At 47.5% G+C, this 17,889-nt stretch overlaps 1 protein-coding gene across 1 annotated transcript in view; it reads right to left on the bottom strand.

Annotated features, from left to right (window-relative positions):
• The window catches only part of PAPOLA (poly(A) polymerase alpha), a 701,574-nt gene that overhangs the window by 230,346 nt on the left and 453,339 nt on the right, over window positions 1–17,889 (bottom strand). Inside the window, exon 16 of the mRNA XM_078660129.1 lies at window positions 12,856–12,977. Within this exon, the coding sequence (XP_078516255.1) occupies window positions 12,856–12,977 (122 nt within the window). The remainder of the gene's footprint in view (window positions 1–12,855; window positions 12,978–17,889) is intronic.

Here is a 17,889-nt window from a genome sequence, read left to right as displayed (position 1 = left end):
GACGACTGTCTGGGGCGAGCCCGCCTTCAACAACCAGTCGTCGAGATAGGGGAAGACTGAAACCCCTAACCTGTGCAGATGAGCTGCGACCACTGCCATCACCTTTGTGAACACCCGTGGGGCACTGGTAAGGCCGAAGGGGAGCACGGTATACTGAAAGTGCTTGTGGCCAACCGTGAACCGCAGGTAGCGCCGGTGGGCCGGCAGGACGGGGATGTGGAAATAAGCGTCCTGCAAGTCCAACGCCACCATCCAGTCTCCTGGGTCCAGGGCAGCTAAGACCTGAGCCAGTGTCAGCATTTTGAACTTCTCCTTCCGGAGGAAGCCGTTGACGTTCCGTAGGTCCAAGATAGGGCGTAGGCCCCCTTTGCCCTTCTTGGGTACCAGAAAGTAGTGGGAGTAGCAACCACACCCTACTTCTGGCCCAGGAACGCGCTTGATGGCCCCCTTGGCCAAGAGGGCCGTAACTTCCTCCTGCAGAAGTCGCAAATGATCCCCCGATACACGGTGGTTCTGCGGTGGCATGGCTGGAGGGGTCGCCTCGAAGGGGAGGGAGTAGCCCCTTCGGACGATCTGCAGCACCCACCTGTCCGATGTGACGGTGCGCCAGTGGAGGAGGTGATGGCGAACCCTGCCCCCCACTGGCGTCACATGGGCCTGAAAGCACGGACTAGGAGGGTTTTGAGGCGGATGCAGCGGGGGAAGGTGTGGACTGACCTCGCCGTTGTCCCCGACCGCCACCACGGCGGTTTCCATGGCCGCCACCGCGTTAGGTATTACCCTGCGGAGCGTGGCTGGCAGCATGTGTGGGTACACCCCTTCCGTGGCCACGAAAGGAATGAAAGGCAGCCGATTGCTGGCGCGGGGCCGAGAGACCCAAGGACTTGGCCGTAGCCCTGGAGTCCTTAAAGCGCTCAAGCGCATGGTCTGCCTTGTCGCCATAAAGGCGACGGCCATCAAACGGCATGTCCATCAGTGTGTTTTGGACATCGGCTGAAAAGTTGGCGGACCTCAACCAGGCGTGACGTCTGACCGCCACTGTCGTTGCCATCGCTCTACCTAGTGAGTCGGTGGTATCCAGCCCACACCGGATAGAATATTTGGCTGCATCCCGGCCCTCCACAAGGGCTTGCCCGAGTTTGGCCCGTACCTCCAACGGACACTCTGGCAGCACTTCCGCAACCGTATCCCACAGAGAGTGGGTGTAACGGCCCAAGAGGCACGCGGTGTTGTTCCTATCTATGGGCGAACCCATAGCGGGCTTGGACTAAGTGCCCAAAAGAACGTCGGTCAAGGCCTCATTAAACGGCAGCAGAGGCTCGGCCGAGCATGACTGCGGCTTAAGGACCTCGGTGAGGAGGTTAGTCCTCACGGCCGCGACGGGGAGCTCAAGGCCCAAGGCCTTGGCCGCCCTCATCAACACCACACTATAGGTTGCCCCCTCCTCCGTAGCCACGGTAGGAGGCGAGACAAAGCCAGTGTCAGGCGAAGTGTCTATACCACTGGCCTCCCCAAGTTCCTCTGCCCAGTCCTCTTGAGACTAGCATTCACGTGCCAGAGGGTCCTCAGACCCCTCCCAATCCTCCTCATCACTCATCTCCTGGTATTCAGGGTTAGGAAAAGATGGGGCCGGTTCATGGAAAATGAATTCTCCGAACGGCGCCGGAACATGGTCGAGGGAGGCGTCGGGGACGGCGCCGGAGGTGACACCTGAGGGGCCGGCGCCGAGGAGGTCGTCAAATCCACCGGCGACGACCCGGATCCGGAACCGGATCCAGTGGGGCCCTGCGGCGCCGGGCCCGAAGGTGCCGGAACCGAAGCCCCCGACCCGCTAGGACCCCCAGACGGGGGCTCGATCTCCTCCGGCGTCGCGTTAGGCCCAGGGACCATAGGGTATGAAGCCGGACGCGGCGCCTGTGACTCCGACGGAGCCGCGGGGGCGGTGCCACCGGAACCCCCGGCCGCGTCGCGGGGAGTCGGAAGAGCGATGACGTCTCTTCGACTTCTTGTGCTTACCTGACGACTTCGACCCTGAGGAGTGATGCCGACTCCCGGAGCTATGATGGCTCCGCTCCCGCGACCGGTCCCTCGACCTCTGTCCGGACCGGGACCTCTCTTGGCACAGGGCCGGCTGCCGGAGTTCGAGTCGCTTACGGGACCGCTCCCGTCTAGCCTTTGAAGTCAGGGCCCGGCAGTCGGAACAGGTCTTGTCGTCGTGGTCGACGCCGAGACAGTGGAGACACCGACGGTGAGGGTCCGTGACCGACATCAGCCGGTCGCAATCCTCACAGGGCTTAAAACCAGGCATCCCTACCGGCACCGTTTCGGAGTCGAAGACTCGAAAAAGGAGATCAAAAAGAGCTAGTCAAAAAGTGACTAAGGTACCACTTTTTCCGGATCTGCGCTGCTGGCGCGGAAAAGAGAAGAACTGACGTCAGCACGCGGAGGCGCCGTCTAAGTACTCCGACGACGTCATCACGGCGCCCACGACGGATGCGGAGCCGCAGACGACGCCTACCGACACGCAAGGGTACTGCTACGCAAAAAAATTCCGGATCCAGTCTGACGCCTGGGGATATTCTAAGGTAAGGAATCTAATACTAACGTGTCTCTTTCAGATATAAACATATACAGTTTTGCTGAGGAATGCCTGGCTGCCAAGACAACATTAATCACCTCTGGAGGAAGATCGAAGGTGTTCAGCCATCACTGCTCAAACTCCAACCATGACAGTGGAGATTGCAGAGGGCCGGTTGTAGGGCAGCAGATCCTCCTGGTGGGGCGGCTTGATTGGTAGACAGATCCTCATGTCCAGGAGCTCTGGATACCATTATCCTCTAGGCCAATCCAGAGCCACTATGGTGACATGGGCCCAGTCCATTCTGATGATCTTCAGAACTCGGGGCAGGAGAGGTATAAGCGAAAGTCATATAGGAGCCCAGACTCCCACCGTAGCTAGAAAGTGCCCTCCAGAGAGCAAGGCAGTGATAAACCCAACGCACAGTACTATTGAAATTAGGAGTTCACAGTGGTGGCGAAGAGATCCGGCCACGGTTCTTCCCAAGCATAGAAGAGACTATGCTCCACCTCTGGGTGTAACTGGCACTCGTGATCCACTAGACATCCACAAGAGTTTGACCGTGCTGGCTTTTAAGATTCCATTCGGTGGTTTACTACTAGTAAGATTGCATGATGGTCCAGCCATTTCCAAGGGCGCAGCATCTCCTGGCAAAAAGTCCATGACTCCTGCTGGCTCTCTTTGTTGAAATACCACATGGTGGTGGTATTGTCTGTGAGCACTTGCATCAGATTTCCCTTGAAGAAGGGTGAGAAGACTTTCAACACCAAGCGGATATCTCTCAGCTCTAGAATTTGTTGTGCAGCTGGGCCGTCTCATGAGAACAGAGGCATCTGATCTCCATCTTTCCCAGGAGGCCGCACCAACCCAGAAGCAATGCATGGGTCACCACTGTCCGTTATGGGATCTGAGATCTGGACATTGTCGAAGAGATTCCCATGATGATGGGCCACTGAGACTTCAAATCCCACTGCACAGCCCGCATATGCCACCTGACATGCTTGACTAGCAGGAGACAGGAGACCATCAGTCCTAGCAGCCTCAGTCGACCTCACGGAAATCCAGGACAGGCTGAAAAACTAGGATAATAGCCTGAATTTTTCTGGACTCTCTTGTCTACGGAGATGCCTGAAACCAGACCATGTCCAAAATAGCTTGCATGACTTTGGTACGTTTATTGTGAACCCCGTAGGATATCAGTAGGTTCCCCTCAGTCTGGAGGTTAGTAATGACTGCCTGGGGAGAGCCAGCCTTCAGCAGTCAGTCGTGAAATGTAGGGGGCAGTACAGGTACTGGCAATTAGTAGCCAATGGGCTACTTACCTTTAGGATGACTACACCCTTTGTATGTCCCCTCCCTTTGGGGGAGGCCATCCCCTAATACTACTGGCTAAAATCCTTCCATCCAACATGAAGGATTTTCTAAGGAGGGGATCATTTTAGCTCGGTACACCTTAGGGGTGGTCCTGGCTGAGAAGGGACACACCTCTACTGCTTATTATCCAGATGGACTTGCCGCCAAAAGTGGGGCTTGGTCAAGGGGGCAGGCATCTCCACTAGCTGGAGAGTCCCTGACTAGCATAACAAAGGGCAGGAAGTCCTTGAGGCTCACTTCCCGTGAATGCTGTTCCTGCTTGGGGTTAGGTTAGAAGCACCGCCACCCCAAGCAGGCTTTGTTTTTGACCCACGAGAGCACAAGGCTCCCACCTCAGGGGGGACCTAAACATGTCTGAAAGTGGCAGGCTCATGCAGAACATGTCAGCTGCACACCAGCGAGTTGGTCATTTTTCAAGGGACATCTCTAAGATGCCCTATGAGTGCATTTTCCAATTAATCCAACACTGGCACCACTTTGGGTTTATTATGCTGAAGTGGATATCAAACTTCCTAGTGTTCAAAAAAGCCATCATGGAGCTTTGCAGTTCGGAATGACAAACTACCAGCCCGTGTACTAAATATGGCTTCACTTCACTTACAATGTCTTAGAATGGACTTAAGACATTATAGGGACGTATTGCTAATGCCGCTATGCCCTCACCTACAGCATAGTGCACCCTGCCTAAGGGATGGTGAGGCCTGTTAAAGGGGTGACATACCTATGCCACAGGCAGTGGTTTGTAGGCATGGCACACAGGGATGTGTGCCATGTCGACTTCAGTTTTATCTGCACCAAAACACAATGGCAGTGGGTTTGTGTTTGGTGAGGTGTCTCTGAGGGTGGCACAATACATGCAACAGCCCTTAGGGACACTCTAGTCACAAGGCCCTTTGTACTCGGGGTGCCATTTACAAGGGACTTATATGTGTACCTGTTGGAAAATGAGGCAGTATCTGTGAGGCCTGAACAAATAACATGACTACATTTGTCCTTCACTGGCAACCAAACACCCAATTGTAGCGCCTGACTCTCAGAGGGTAGCGTTGCAGAGCAGTCCGAGGCTTACTCAAGGGAGGTGGTGTGGGCTAGTAATCGCCATTACAGGTGCGCAGGACTAACACTCAATACATGATTGTCCAGTTTGTACTTTGCTTTATAAAAGTAAAAGTACATTTATTAAACACACACACTACCCAATACTATGCACCAATTTATAAGTATACCTAAGCTGTTGGAATTACTTTGCGACATTGCATAACATCTTCACCACTCCCATGTATGCACATCATCTTGCCCCCTAATGCAGTTAGTTGAACATAACCTGGAAGAGGGCCCTGCGCACTGGCACCATCCCTGTGGCGACCCACCCCATTACCTCAACAAGCATTTAACAGAGGCACCCTTGCCCTGGTGACACACAACCCTGACTGAACATGTCATACTGACCATACAGTCTACACCTCTACATCTTTTGTGGCTAACAGTCTGGGTTGTTCTTCACCTAAGCGCAGCAGCAAGAATACATGTTTAAGCATCACTTTAGAATGACAGTACTCATCACATTTGTTGATCATTATAATGCATTGCAATTACAGCCCCTAAAGGCATCACAGATGAATCACAGGATTTAGCATATACAGCCAGACACTCTAGCAGGAATGACTGGCAACATAACCCCACTTTGCTTACGACATAACCTTACGCAGGTACTTCATATTACACATGTGCCTTTCAGTCCCTCTAAAGAGAAATAACTTGGTTAAATGCATTTGTGGTGCAGTTACATCTCTTCACCGCCAGGGGATGCCCTTTTTCAGACATCCCCCACTCAGCCCTTCACTCTTTATGGAAGTCCCTAAGGCACCCCCAGCTATAGAACAAAAGTTCCAGCCATGGGGATGCTGATAATGCCTGGCTGAGCCCTTGAGGGGTTATTCTTTTGAGTCTCCATGAGACTTAGGGAGGGACGTTCTCTTTGTGCTGGGGGAGACTGCGTAGCTGCTGCAGCTCCCCCTGCACAATACACTCACTTGGTGGTGACCCCGTCCTCCTGGGGCCATCACAAACAGAAAGGAAAATGCTATTTACCAGTATGCATCTGTTCTTGGCATGTAGAGCTGCAGAGTCGTAAACTTTTGCAATAGATCGCCACCTGGTGTTGGGCTCGGATGATTGCAGGTTGTTGTCTTCTTGGAAGAAGTCTCTGTAGTCACGAGATAGGTGACTCCTTCCTTGGACAATACTGCGCATGGTCATCGACTCCATCCTCAGATTGTTTTTCGCCATGATGGGAAATGATGGAGTTAGTAGAAGTAAAGAGAAAGGATGTCCATGCGTGTGCATCTAAGTAAGATGAGTACTGGAACCGATACAAGTCCCAGGGAGGCGAGAGGGTGTGTACGAGTCTGCAGCTCTACATGCCAAGAACAGATGCATACTGGTAAGTAGCATTTTCCGCTCGAGGCATATGAGCTGCAGATCGTACACTTTTGCATCGATTGTGCAGCAGTGTCTCCCCTAGCGGTGGTCGCTTGTATACGTTGCAGTATTTTGAAACAGTGTTCTAAGGACAGCTTGGCCTACTGCAGCTTGCTGCTTGGCTTGCACATCAACACAATAGTGTTTAGTGAAGGTGTGTATTGTAGACCATGTTGCTGCCTTGCATATGTCCGGTAGTGGTATATTTCCTAAGAAAGCCATAGAGGCTCCTAGTTTGTGAGTGGAGTGTGCTCTAGGAGGAACCGTTAGTGTACGTTTAGCTTTCTGATAGCATATCTGTATAAACTTCACAATCTACCTGGCAATTCCCCCCTTAGAGATGGGGTTGCCTTTGTGTGGGGGACAGAAAGATACAAATAATTGTTTTGTCTTTCTGAAGGACTTAGTCCTATCTGTGTAGTATAACAGGGCTCTTCTAACATCTAAGGTGTGTAAAGCCCTTTCTGCAACAGAGTCTGGGTTTTGGAAAAACACAGGTAGCTCTACTGATTGGTTTAGATGAAAAGGAGTGATAACCTTTGGCAGGAATTTTGAATTAGGCCTAAGAACCACTTTGTTAGGATGTATTTGAAAAAATGGTTCTTATATTGTGAATGCTTGTATTTCACTAACTCTTCTGACAGAGGTGATGGCAACAAGGAAGGCGGTTTTCCATGTAAGGAATTGCAATTCACATTTGTGTAAAGGCTCGAAAGGGGGTCCCATAAGTTTTGTAAGGACAACGTTCAGGTTCCATACCGGAGTAGGTGGTAACCTAGGTGGGATTATTCTTTTTAATCCTTCCATAAATGCTTTGATTGCAGGTACTCTGAAGAGAGATAGATCTTGTCTATTCTGTAAATAGGCTGCAATTGCTGCCAGATGCAGGCGTATGGAAGAATAAGCTAGATTGGACCTTTGTAGGTGTAGAAGGTAACAAATGATATTTTGGATGGAAGCATCCAGTGGATCAATGTGATTATTGTTACAATATATTACAAATCTTTTCCACTTAGCGGCATAACATGCTCTGGTAGTGAGTTTTCTAGCTTCTTTAGGGGCGCTTCTGCCATTTTCAGCATATTATAGCAGCGGCTCTCCCACTGCGTCGGGGAGAGCCTCCAGCCACGTTGAATCTCCATAGGAGGGTCCGGTCCCACCCGGACCCCCAGGTGAGTCCTTCGGCTCGGGGAGCCCACCCCCGGCCGCGTCTTTTGTTCGTCGGGGACCCGGTCCCACCCGGCCCCTGCCACCACCTCCTTCCTTTCAGTGTCCCGGTCCCACCCGGGATCCCCATCACGTTGGAGGGCAGCCCGGGGGGCCCACCCCCGGTTGCCCCCGCCGGCACCCTGCCCGGCCAGCACCCTTGCGTGCTGCCGCGTGAGGGGGCCCTTCTCTTCTGGTCTGCCCGCTCCGGCGGGCAGATTCGCGACCAGCTCCGGACCTCGAGGGAGTGCAGCAGCACTCCCCCTCCTCCTCCTGCCAGTCAGGGCCCGGAGATGGGGGCCCAGGCCCCCAGATCTCATATTTATGACACCTGGGCCCGGGTTTGGGGTGCCGGGCCCCCCATGGGCATGTTCACGGGGAGCGCGACAGCACCCCCGACTTACGCTGGTTCTTCCCGTCGGCACGGGGCATACCGGGGCCCAGAGTTGGGATCCCGAGCCACTCCCCCTTCTGAGGTCTTCACAGGGAGCGCAACGGCGCTCCCCGGCTCGGACTTCTCCTGCGAGGGGGGTTGCACGACAGCGCGCCCCCTCCTCTCTTTCGCCATCATCGGGGCCTGAGGAATTCTTCGCAGGGAGCGCTAAGGCGTTCCCGCTCCCCCTCCACCCAACATCACTGGGGGCCAGGGTGGGCTCCTGGGCTTTACTTCTACTGGGGGGGAGCCCCCGGGACCTGACCCAACCTGGGGGCATTTTCTGGACCGGTGGCGGAGCCCAACGCGCTTCGTCGACAGTCCTGGCAGAGGTCAAAGGTTGTATCTCGGCCCCCTGGGTACTGATCTGCACCCTTTTTGCCTCTTCTTGCTCCTGGTGACGCTCCTCAGCCACTGGGAGTACTTTCCTTCGCCCTTCTGGTCTCCAAGAGGGTGCACTCGGCAGGAAGCGGTCCTCACCTACTCCCTGCACCAGCCTTTCACCTGGCTCTCCTCCTGGGCCTCTCTTCTTCTTGCGCAGAGGCCCAGGCATCTGATCACTGCTCCTGGACTCCTCGCCTCTCCTCTCCTGGTGCTATTCAGGATCCTGGGACAGTCAGGGGGTTCCTCCTTCCAACTGCCAATGGCGCCTGGCTCCAGCACCCTCTGCCTCAGCAGACCACACCCCAGAGAGAGCTCCTATTCCTGTCAAGTTATTTGTAAGAATTGAGGAGGGGGCTGGCTGAAATCTGTTTGCCCTATCACACAGCGACACTACTTCTCTGCCCCTGCTCCCTCCTTCCTGCCCAGGCCTCTGGGTTTGTTCACAATGGCGTCGTCCAGGGGTTTCATGCCACATGGTCTCTGAGAGCCCCTTCCCCCTCCGTGCTGCCTTCTCCCTTGTGCAGCTTGGTGCCTAGCACCAGGTGACAGCTGCTGATGGATTCTCCTGTCGCTCCACCCATCTTCTCTTCTTGAAGAGGAGGCCTTCATCCTTGGAAGGAAGGTCATTAACCCAACCTGGCAGGGTCAGCCCAACCAGGCCCAGGTTAATAGCGGAGTCAGAGCAATAGGACAGTTCTAGATGACCCAAAAGCAGTACAAATATGACTTTGGACTCTGCAGAATACTTCTTCTCACGTCAGTTACAGTGGACTCTAGTGCATGTGTGGAATTTGTAGGCCTTAGGAAAGTGAAAATGTATATATACTATATATATATCCACATCCCCATAGGAAAATAATGGAGTGAAAAACAGTAAAACACACTGACTTTCCCTGCATGTTTCCGCCCACGGTATCAAGCCTATTCCATGTCACACCAAGCTCTGCATAATTCCTGTCACACCGTTCTATCTGCACCTGCTCCTTGGTTGTGCACGACAGGATTCCCCCCTGCGCAGCCCCTACACTTGTGCGCACGCATGTACACATGTGTCTGCATGTAACCAGCCCGGTGCCCCTTACTCCAGCTGCTGCAGAGCGGCCTTGTCAAGCTAGGGGGACACCAGTAAAATCCACATGCAGTCTCTTAATCATGAGTTCACTGTGGGTGAGTCCCAACTTATGAGGCTCTCCCACAGAAAAAGCTCAACAATTAGGTGCTCAAAAAGCGAACAATCCGGGCGGCTCGATGGTCAGAACCACCTTCTAGCAGTACCAATGGTGGACATAATGGTACAGTATGGGGAAAGAACACTGGGAACTTGATTAGCAGGGACCAAGTGCACATTCAGTCAAGGTGCTTCAGAAATCAGGCACAACGTGGGGGGGTAACCATGCAAAAAGGGGCACTTTCCTACAAAGGGTGCTGCATTAAAAAAGCAGGGTTGAAAAATGGAGAAAAATGGCAACAAGAGATAATTTTTTTTCTAACTATCACTTTGGGGGTGGGAGTGTGAGACACTGCGTCCCACAAAATGTGCTCACGGCGCATTTTTAACTAAGAAAACAAACTTATGAATGTTCAACTTACCATAGTGAACATTTCTATCGCTGATTCAGATTGGATGACTAGGATATATAATCTGTGAATTAACTTCATCAATTTGAGGTATCACGGATCTCTTCACCATCTGCGTACTATTGAGAAACTACTACAAAAAGCAGTATGGTTTATTATTGCCCTGAGGAAGCCCTATTCAGGGTGAAACATGTTGGCTGCATCGGCACTTTGCTTTTATGATTCAAGCAACTATTAAAAAACTTGACAAACATCATTGAAGAGTCTGGATAGATCTTGTTTTGTTTAGCATTTGTGCTTTTCTACTTTTATGCTGCCTCTCTGTGCTTTTTTTGTAAAAAAGCAGGGTTGCCTGTTGAAGGACAATGGTGCAGAGAGCAATTTGGTGATTCACTGGGGTACCACAGCACGGATTGGACCAGGCCCCTATGAGGGTGTCATTGAGGGCCTCATTAAAGGGCAAAAGGGCATATTATTGGTCTTCAAATTGGAGCACTTTAGTTAGAACATTAGTTTTAACGTCCCAGGTGGGAAGCTGCAGGTCGAGAACCTCGTCCGCCTTCAGCATATCCAGCTCGAAGGAGGCACTTTCCTCAGTAGCAGGGCTCAGAGGTGAGACTAGGTTGGTGTCAAGGTTCACTGGTATGCTAGAGGTCCTCAAACCAGTTTACATCATGGTACGGTTACCCAAGCTAATTTCCGACAAAATACTCATTAACAGAGTCGGTCTCAAATAAATAATGGAGCGTCTGAGGCCTGTCTTGTGGAACATGGATGTTAAGCAGCTCAGGTGGGCCGGGCAAAGGCTGCAGCTCTGTGGGCACCAAGCACAAGGCGAGCTTAGTGTGGCGTTAAGTCAGAGGGCGCAATAGGTTGCGCCACGGCCTCTGTAATTAAAGGAGTCTGTATGAGGGTTGACGTTACGGGAACCTGTGTGAAGCATGGAGGATCTTCAGAAGTGCAGACAACCACACCCTATAGCCCTTCAAAGGCAAAGTTTTACAGCTGTCTCAGATTGCAAATAAAACAAAAAGAAACAAACTTCATAACAATACACAGCAGCCCCTAGAAACTCAACCAGCTGCCTAGATACATAAAAAAAACTGTCCTTTAAATGTCAACTACAATGGACCATTGGGTCATAAGCTCATGAGGAAATAATCTATAGTAATAGATTTTTTGTAAAAACAATTTTTATTGGCATTTCAGAATACAGCTATACATGAGTGCAATCAGTACTTAAATGTACATCCAAGAGGATGGGATGACATTTATTTTCTGAGTACATGCCTTTTATGATAACAATCCCGCAACCAAACCCTCCCTGCGGCCCACCCCCCTTGTCAGTGCGTCAGAGCCCTCTTTCTCAACAGCCAACAATCAACAAGCCGTTCTTTCCCAGAAGCAATTGAAAGGAGGAGGTAGGCGATGCCTTCCACTAGGGAACCTGAACTCCCATAACCCTTGTCGTTACTTATGTCAGTTGTGTACCGTACCAGGAACGGGGAACCTCACCTCCGAAACATCCTATGGCGTCTGTGCCTCACTATCTCCGCTCTGGTCTCCCTCAGGTATTTGCAGCTCGGTCACCAGGGCCTCCCACGCCCTGGCTGATTCTAGCGCCCTATCATTATCTAGTCGCCTGGCCTGTTGCAGCCGCAACGCACTCTCTGCCTTCGCCCATCGCTCCAGGGTAGATCTCCAGCGCGAGTAGTTGGGGCCCCGGCTGGATTTCCAATGCATGGTGATTTCCCGTTTGGCCAGTATCAGGCCCAAGTCATAGAATTTACTAGTGATGCGAGTACGGGGGGTGTGAGGGAACCATAATAATAAACAAACGCCCATATCCGTTTCAATGTGCCGATCCGTGACAGCATTCAGGCAGGCCACCACCGCCTCCCAGTAATCAGTTAGCTTCGTACAAGCCCAGAACATATGGGCAAAATCCGCACCTTCCAATCCACATCTAGGGCAGAGTGAAGCCGCGCCCTCAAAATACTGTGAGATCTTAACCGGCGTCAGATAAGCTCGGTGGAGAGAGAAAAATTGGACCATCTGAAACCTGGCATTCCTAGTGCCTTTCCATGCTCGCCGCAAAAGCTAATCTATAGTAATAGATTACTCTTCCTGAACGAATTGCAGTTCTGGCACAGGAATAAGCATTTCTCCAAAACATAACCGGTTGTAACCCATTACCATGAATCGACATATCAAAACATTTCTTCTTGGCTTTTCTGAACTCTTTGCAAACTTCGAAATGAGAATAAATAGGACAGAAAGGAAGTGCAGTGTGGACATTTATCACTGCAGCAAGTGTGCAAGGTTACTGGTTGCAATTTCTTTTATGTTCTAGGAAAAAAAATCTCAAATGTTGAAGTTCTGTGAATGTTTGATCACTAACATTAAGCCTTTTTGGTTCAAAGACAGAATATTAAGATAATCCTAAACTGCAAGATTATACAGTTTCACTTTCCTAAGGCCATCAGGCAAATTCAACTCATTAGTAATGACTAAGAGAAACCTAAGCATGTAGATTCAGGAGTGAATTAGGACTTCTATCCAAGACCTACTGAACTAGAAGCTCAAATGCTCACTTCTAATACAATATCAGAAGGAATGAATTGAAAGAAGATAGTATATAGGAACTGCCTTATTTTACTCACTCCACAAGGTAAAATATTTACTCCAAAAACTTAAATTGTACTCTTGAAAAATGTGCAAGATCAACTTTACTCTTTACTGCAAACATATGTTATTCTGTTTCATTCTCCACAGGATTCTTGAAAATGTGTGTGGGCAAACATTACAAAAAAATAATTACCCTTTTCTTTCTTTGAAGTACATGATTGGGTAGCAGCTGGTGAAGTTGCTTTCTTTTTACATGCATTGCAGCAATTTTCATGTCCATCTCAAACATCTTGCTGTTTATTGCTTGCCTGTAAACTTGAAGTAGAATAAAAAGATGCGGTATTCAGATACAACTACAGAAAAGAAGAGACATAAAAACAAAAAGGCCAAAACGCCTGTGCAGGTATTTCTAAACTACACAATGTAATTTACAAAACAAATAAATCACCAAAATACATTCATTTTATAGTAGTTTCAATGACAAACATGTTATTGTGACAGAGAAATTAACTATAAGGAAGGTGAGAAAGGATAAGTTACTTACCTGTAATCCTAGTTCTCTTACAGGGGAATCCTGATCAAAGTCATGAGCATTATATATTCCCACCCATGCAAGGGGACCCCGGAGCACATCTAATATATGTATATGTATATATATATATGTATATATATATATATATATATATATATATATTCTAACAAAAGGTACACTCCTTATCAAGAAAGAAAGACATTAACATGTATATCTATATACATTTAGATATATATCGATGCAGCGGGCTAACATCTCTCATGTACATAGCATTTTTCATATATATATATATATATATATACATACACACACACACACACACACACACACACACACACACACACACAAACACCCCCCCCCCATGCCTTTGCCTTCCCTTGCAGTTTTTCTCTTCAGTAAAGTAAAGGCTGTATTTCTAAACCAGATGCTTTCTCTTTCTATTTTTCTGACATCAGAAATTCTAGTCATATATATATGGTGAACAAGGCTACAGTGACGTTGCCGAAACGCGTCATGCTGGAGATGATGGGACAATAAAACCACCTTTGCATTTGATTTAAGCGTTTTTTTGTGGTCTGTACATGTGTCGACGTTGGCATCCAGGTCCAACTAGCAGGAGTTGGAATCGATATATATATATATGCGTAGAATCTGTAGTTCTCAGCAGGATTTAGAATTGTGCCAGAACGAGGCTTTCAAGAGATTCTTGGAACGTGGCTATTCAGCTAAAGAACTTACAGTAGCCAAAGAGAAAGCCAATAGTAGGAGTAGGGAGGATTGCCTGGCAAATCGAGCTGGGGACAATGACACAGAGGGCACTGACAGCAGGGGCAAGGAGGAGATGAAAGTCAGTTTGATTACCACTTTCAACACAGAGGAACGTAAAATAAGGGGAATCTTAAATAAACATTGGCCCCTATTAAAAACTGATCTTAGCCTAGCCCCCATGTTACCGGCAGAACCTTCCCTTGTCTTTAGGAGGGCACCATCTATGAGGGACTCTTTGGTCAAAACAAGTCCAGAGGTAACAAGTGGAAAGAAATGGTTTTCTAACAAAAAAGGCTTCCACAAGTGTATCTCGTGTAGGGCGTGCAAATTTGGGGTAAATACCTCGGAATTTTGTTCAGCCTTTAACCCTACACCCATTCAGATCAAAGAGATATACACATGCCGCACAGACTTTGCGGTGTATGTATTAGAGTGTTCCTGCGAGTTAAAATACGTGGGTAGCACTAAATTGCAGGCATTCAATCGCATTCTGCAACATCTGAGAGCGATTGTTAATTCAGATGTAACATACCCAGTTGCCCGCCACTTTGAATTGGTTCATGCCAAAGACCTGGATCATCTAAAATATTTCATTATTGACGCTGTGCCCAGGATTCCCAATGGATTAAACAGGGGGGAGGACCTTCAGGTTTTCCTATAGGGACCTGTTATTTATCCCTCTTTGTTGTAACGTGCCTCTGGGGTCTCAATATATCACAGCTCCAATAGGCTGAGGACCTAGGTCGATGACTAAACATGTATTATCAACTTCGACTAGGCGAACTTTATTAGTCCCAATCACACTTAGAACTTGTCAATGATGGAACCATATCATTTTAAGGTCTATATTGTTCCATGTATGTAGGGCCCTTTGTTTGAATTGTTGAGAGAGCATTTGCACTGTAAGATAGTAGGTGTGGGTTCTCACAAGCCGGTCATGCATATATATCTTTAAAAGATTTTCTTTAATAGAAGATGATGCAGGTTAATACAGTCACTATGGCTATAGTAACGTTCTCATGATTAGCATCTATCTATCAGTGTTTACATCTGTGTATATATATGAAATTTTAGCGCAAATTTTACCACTGTTTATCAACTTGTGAAGGTTTTTTTATATTTACCTTTTATTGCAAATTTGTAGATATTGCGCAGTCACTATGCACTTTAAAAAATATTTTTTGCACTTTCACTTAAATTTGACATGAAGCATGGGTTCGGTTTTTTAATGACATAGAATTGAGTCAATGTTTACAAAGGTCAATATTTACTACTGTGGATGTACGTAGCTAGATGACCGACACTTTTCAGTGGCGTTCACTTTAAATAGAGAATACTATTTTATCACTATGGTTTCATATATGAGCGCACAAACTATGTTGAGTATTGTTATAATTGATTATCTACAATACGCAAATTGATTGTTGGAACCCATTACTGTGATTTTAGTAATGTTTATTGGGCTATGGACAATAACGTTTTTATGCCTGATTTGTTAATGAATTATTTCTCGTTTTCCCTTTTGTAACCTTTTGGGCAGTTGAAACATTTTTTCTATGTCATTTAACCAGGTGCTTGTTGTCAATCCTAATTTGCACAGTATTTAAACACTCCCATTGGTAATTTGATGCATGTGATCAAGGCTGTTGTAATACAGCCGAAACGCGTCATGCTGGTGGAGAGGAGAAAATAAACCACTGAATATTCACGAACGCTTTGTGTCTGAGTGATCCGTACCTGTGGAAAACGCAGCATCGAAGGCTGAGGTGACAGGATTTTGTTTTGAGATATATATATATATATTATCCCAACTCTCTCCTTTCGGAAAGCAAAGAGCCGCACTCCGCACAGTGAAAGTAAATGCATTTTATTTCATTCTTGCTGGCGGTGCTATCCTCGAGGCTGAACCAAGCCTCCTAAATATTATCCCAACTCTCTCCTTTCGGAAAGCAAAGAGCCGCTCTCCGCACAGTGAAAGTAAATGCATTTTATTTCATTCTTACTGGCAGTGCGATCCTCGAGGCTGAATATATACACATATATATCCACATATATATCCAATATAAGATTATTGAATTTCGCCATAAATAATCATCCGGCCCGCCAAAGGAAATTTGGTCACTCGGTCAGTTTATTTTTAAGACTAAGTCACATCTACACGTTTCAGCAGTCTCACGCTGCCTTGTTCACGATTATACATATATATATATATTTTTTTTCCACGCTGCACAGTATATCAGGAGAAATCCTTTCCTGCATGAGAAGCACTCTCGGGTGAGTTTTCAAATATTTATTCACTCCTTTTATACTATGCTCAGAAAAGCCTTCTTGAAGCTATGTCCAAGTATGTGGATTTTTATTTAATTGACTTTTATTAAAGACACAGTCCTTTCAAAACTACAGTCAATTACCTGGAATCAGGACTACAATTTTATAGTCATGGATATATGTTCCCTGTATACCAGTATACATCATACCAATGGTTTGAAATATGTCAAATATTTTTTAGCTAAAAGGAACATACAACTCTTCCAACACAACGCTATGTTACTGAAAATTATTGAACTGTTTTTATTAATCAATTACTTTTTGTTTAACAAAGAGGTTCACCAGCAGTTGCGCGGGATGGCTATGGGGCATGCTTCTTTCCCAGCTAAGCATGCTTGCATATAGGTTGGTGGGAGGAGCATATCCTCAGGCACACTCACAAGGAACTGTTTGATACCCATGTACTCCAATGGTGGCGTTTCATAGATGTCTGTGTGATTTGGCAGGGATCAAGGGTATCTGCATCAGATTTTGTCAATGCTATTGACAGCAATGATTTAAATCTAGAATTTACAGCCCACATAAGCAACCAGCGAGTTGAGTTTCTTGATGTGGAGATATATATTGACAATAATGTCATACAGACGAAACTTCACAGAAAAAGCACAGTAGGAAACTCAATATTACATGCCAGTAGCTCCCACCTCAGACATCTCATAAAGTGTATCCCGTATGGAGAATTCTTTAGAATTAAAAGAATCTGCAGTTCAAATACAGACCTTACTCAATGCCAAGCAGAAGCATTACAGAGATTTCTAACACGGGAATATAAAATGAAAGACTTGAACACAGTATTACTTCGGGTTAACAACACCAACAGAGAGACATGTTCACTTAATGCTGTCCAAGAAACAACTCCCAATAGAATTGAGACGAATGTCAACCCACACAAAAACAGTGACACAGTCAGACTATTAACCACCTACAGTCACCAGGAAAAACAAGTAAGGAGCATTATCTATAAAAACTGGCCGATAGTAAAAACAGATAGAACTATCACCAATCTTGCCAGAATTGCCCTCGATTACTTTCAGAAGGGCACCCTCAATGAGGGATACACTGGTTAAGACCAGCCCTGAGGTACTTGCTCCCAGAAACTGGCTATCCAACAGGACTGGTTTGTACAAGTGTAGCACATGCCGAGCATGCAAATTTGGGGTCAACAGACAGGAATACACAGATGCATTTGAACATACTCCCTCCAAGATCAATGGGATATTCACTTGCAGAACAGATTTTGCTGTGTAAATACTTGAATGTTCCAGTCATTTACAATACGTGGACAACACTAAGCTGCAGGTGTTCAATCGCATTTTGCAACACTTACGTGCAATAGTCAATTCTGACCCCAGCTACCCTGTTGCACGATATTTTAAGCTTGTCCACAACAACAACCTGAATGATTTGAGCTATTTTGTAATTGATGCAGTACCAAGGTCAATAAGGGGAGGCAGTAGAGAAAAGAAATTGCGTCAGTTGGAAACAGAATATATCTTACATCTTTGACACAAAGATGCCAAATGGTCTCAATACGGGAGAGGATCTGCATAATTTCTTGTAATCTACTGTATACATGGCTATGCATTTGTTTCCTTCTGT

Source organism: Lissotriton helveticus, chromosome 9 (genome assembly GCF_964261635.1).
Source record: "Lissotriton helveticus chromosome 9, aLisHel1.1, whole genome shotgun sequence".
Lineage (NCBI taxonomy): Eukaryota > Metazoa > Chordata > Amphibia > Caudata > Salamandridae > Lissotriton > Lissotriton helveticus.
The sequence above is the reverse complement of the archived record's forward strand: the minus strand, read 5'-3'. Positions and strand labels throughout refer to the sequence as shown.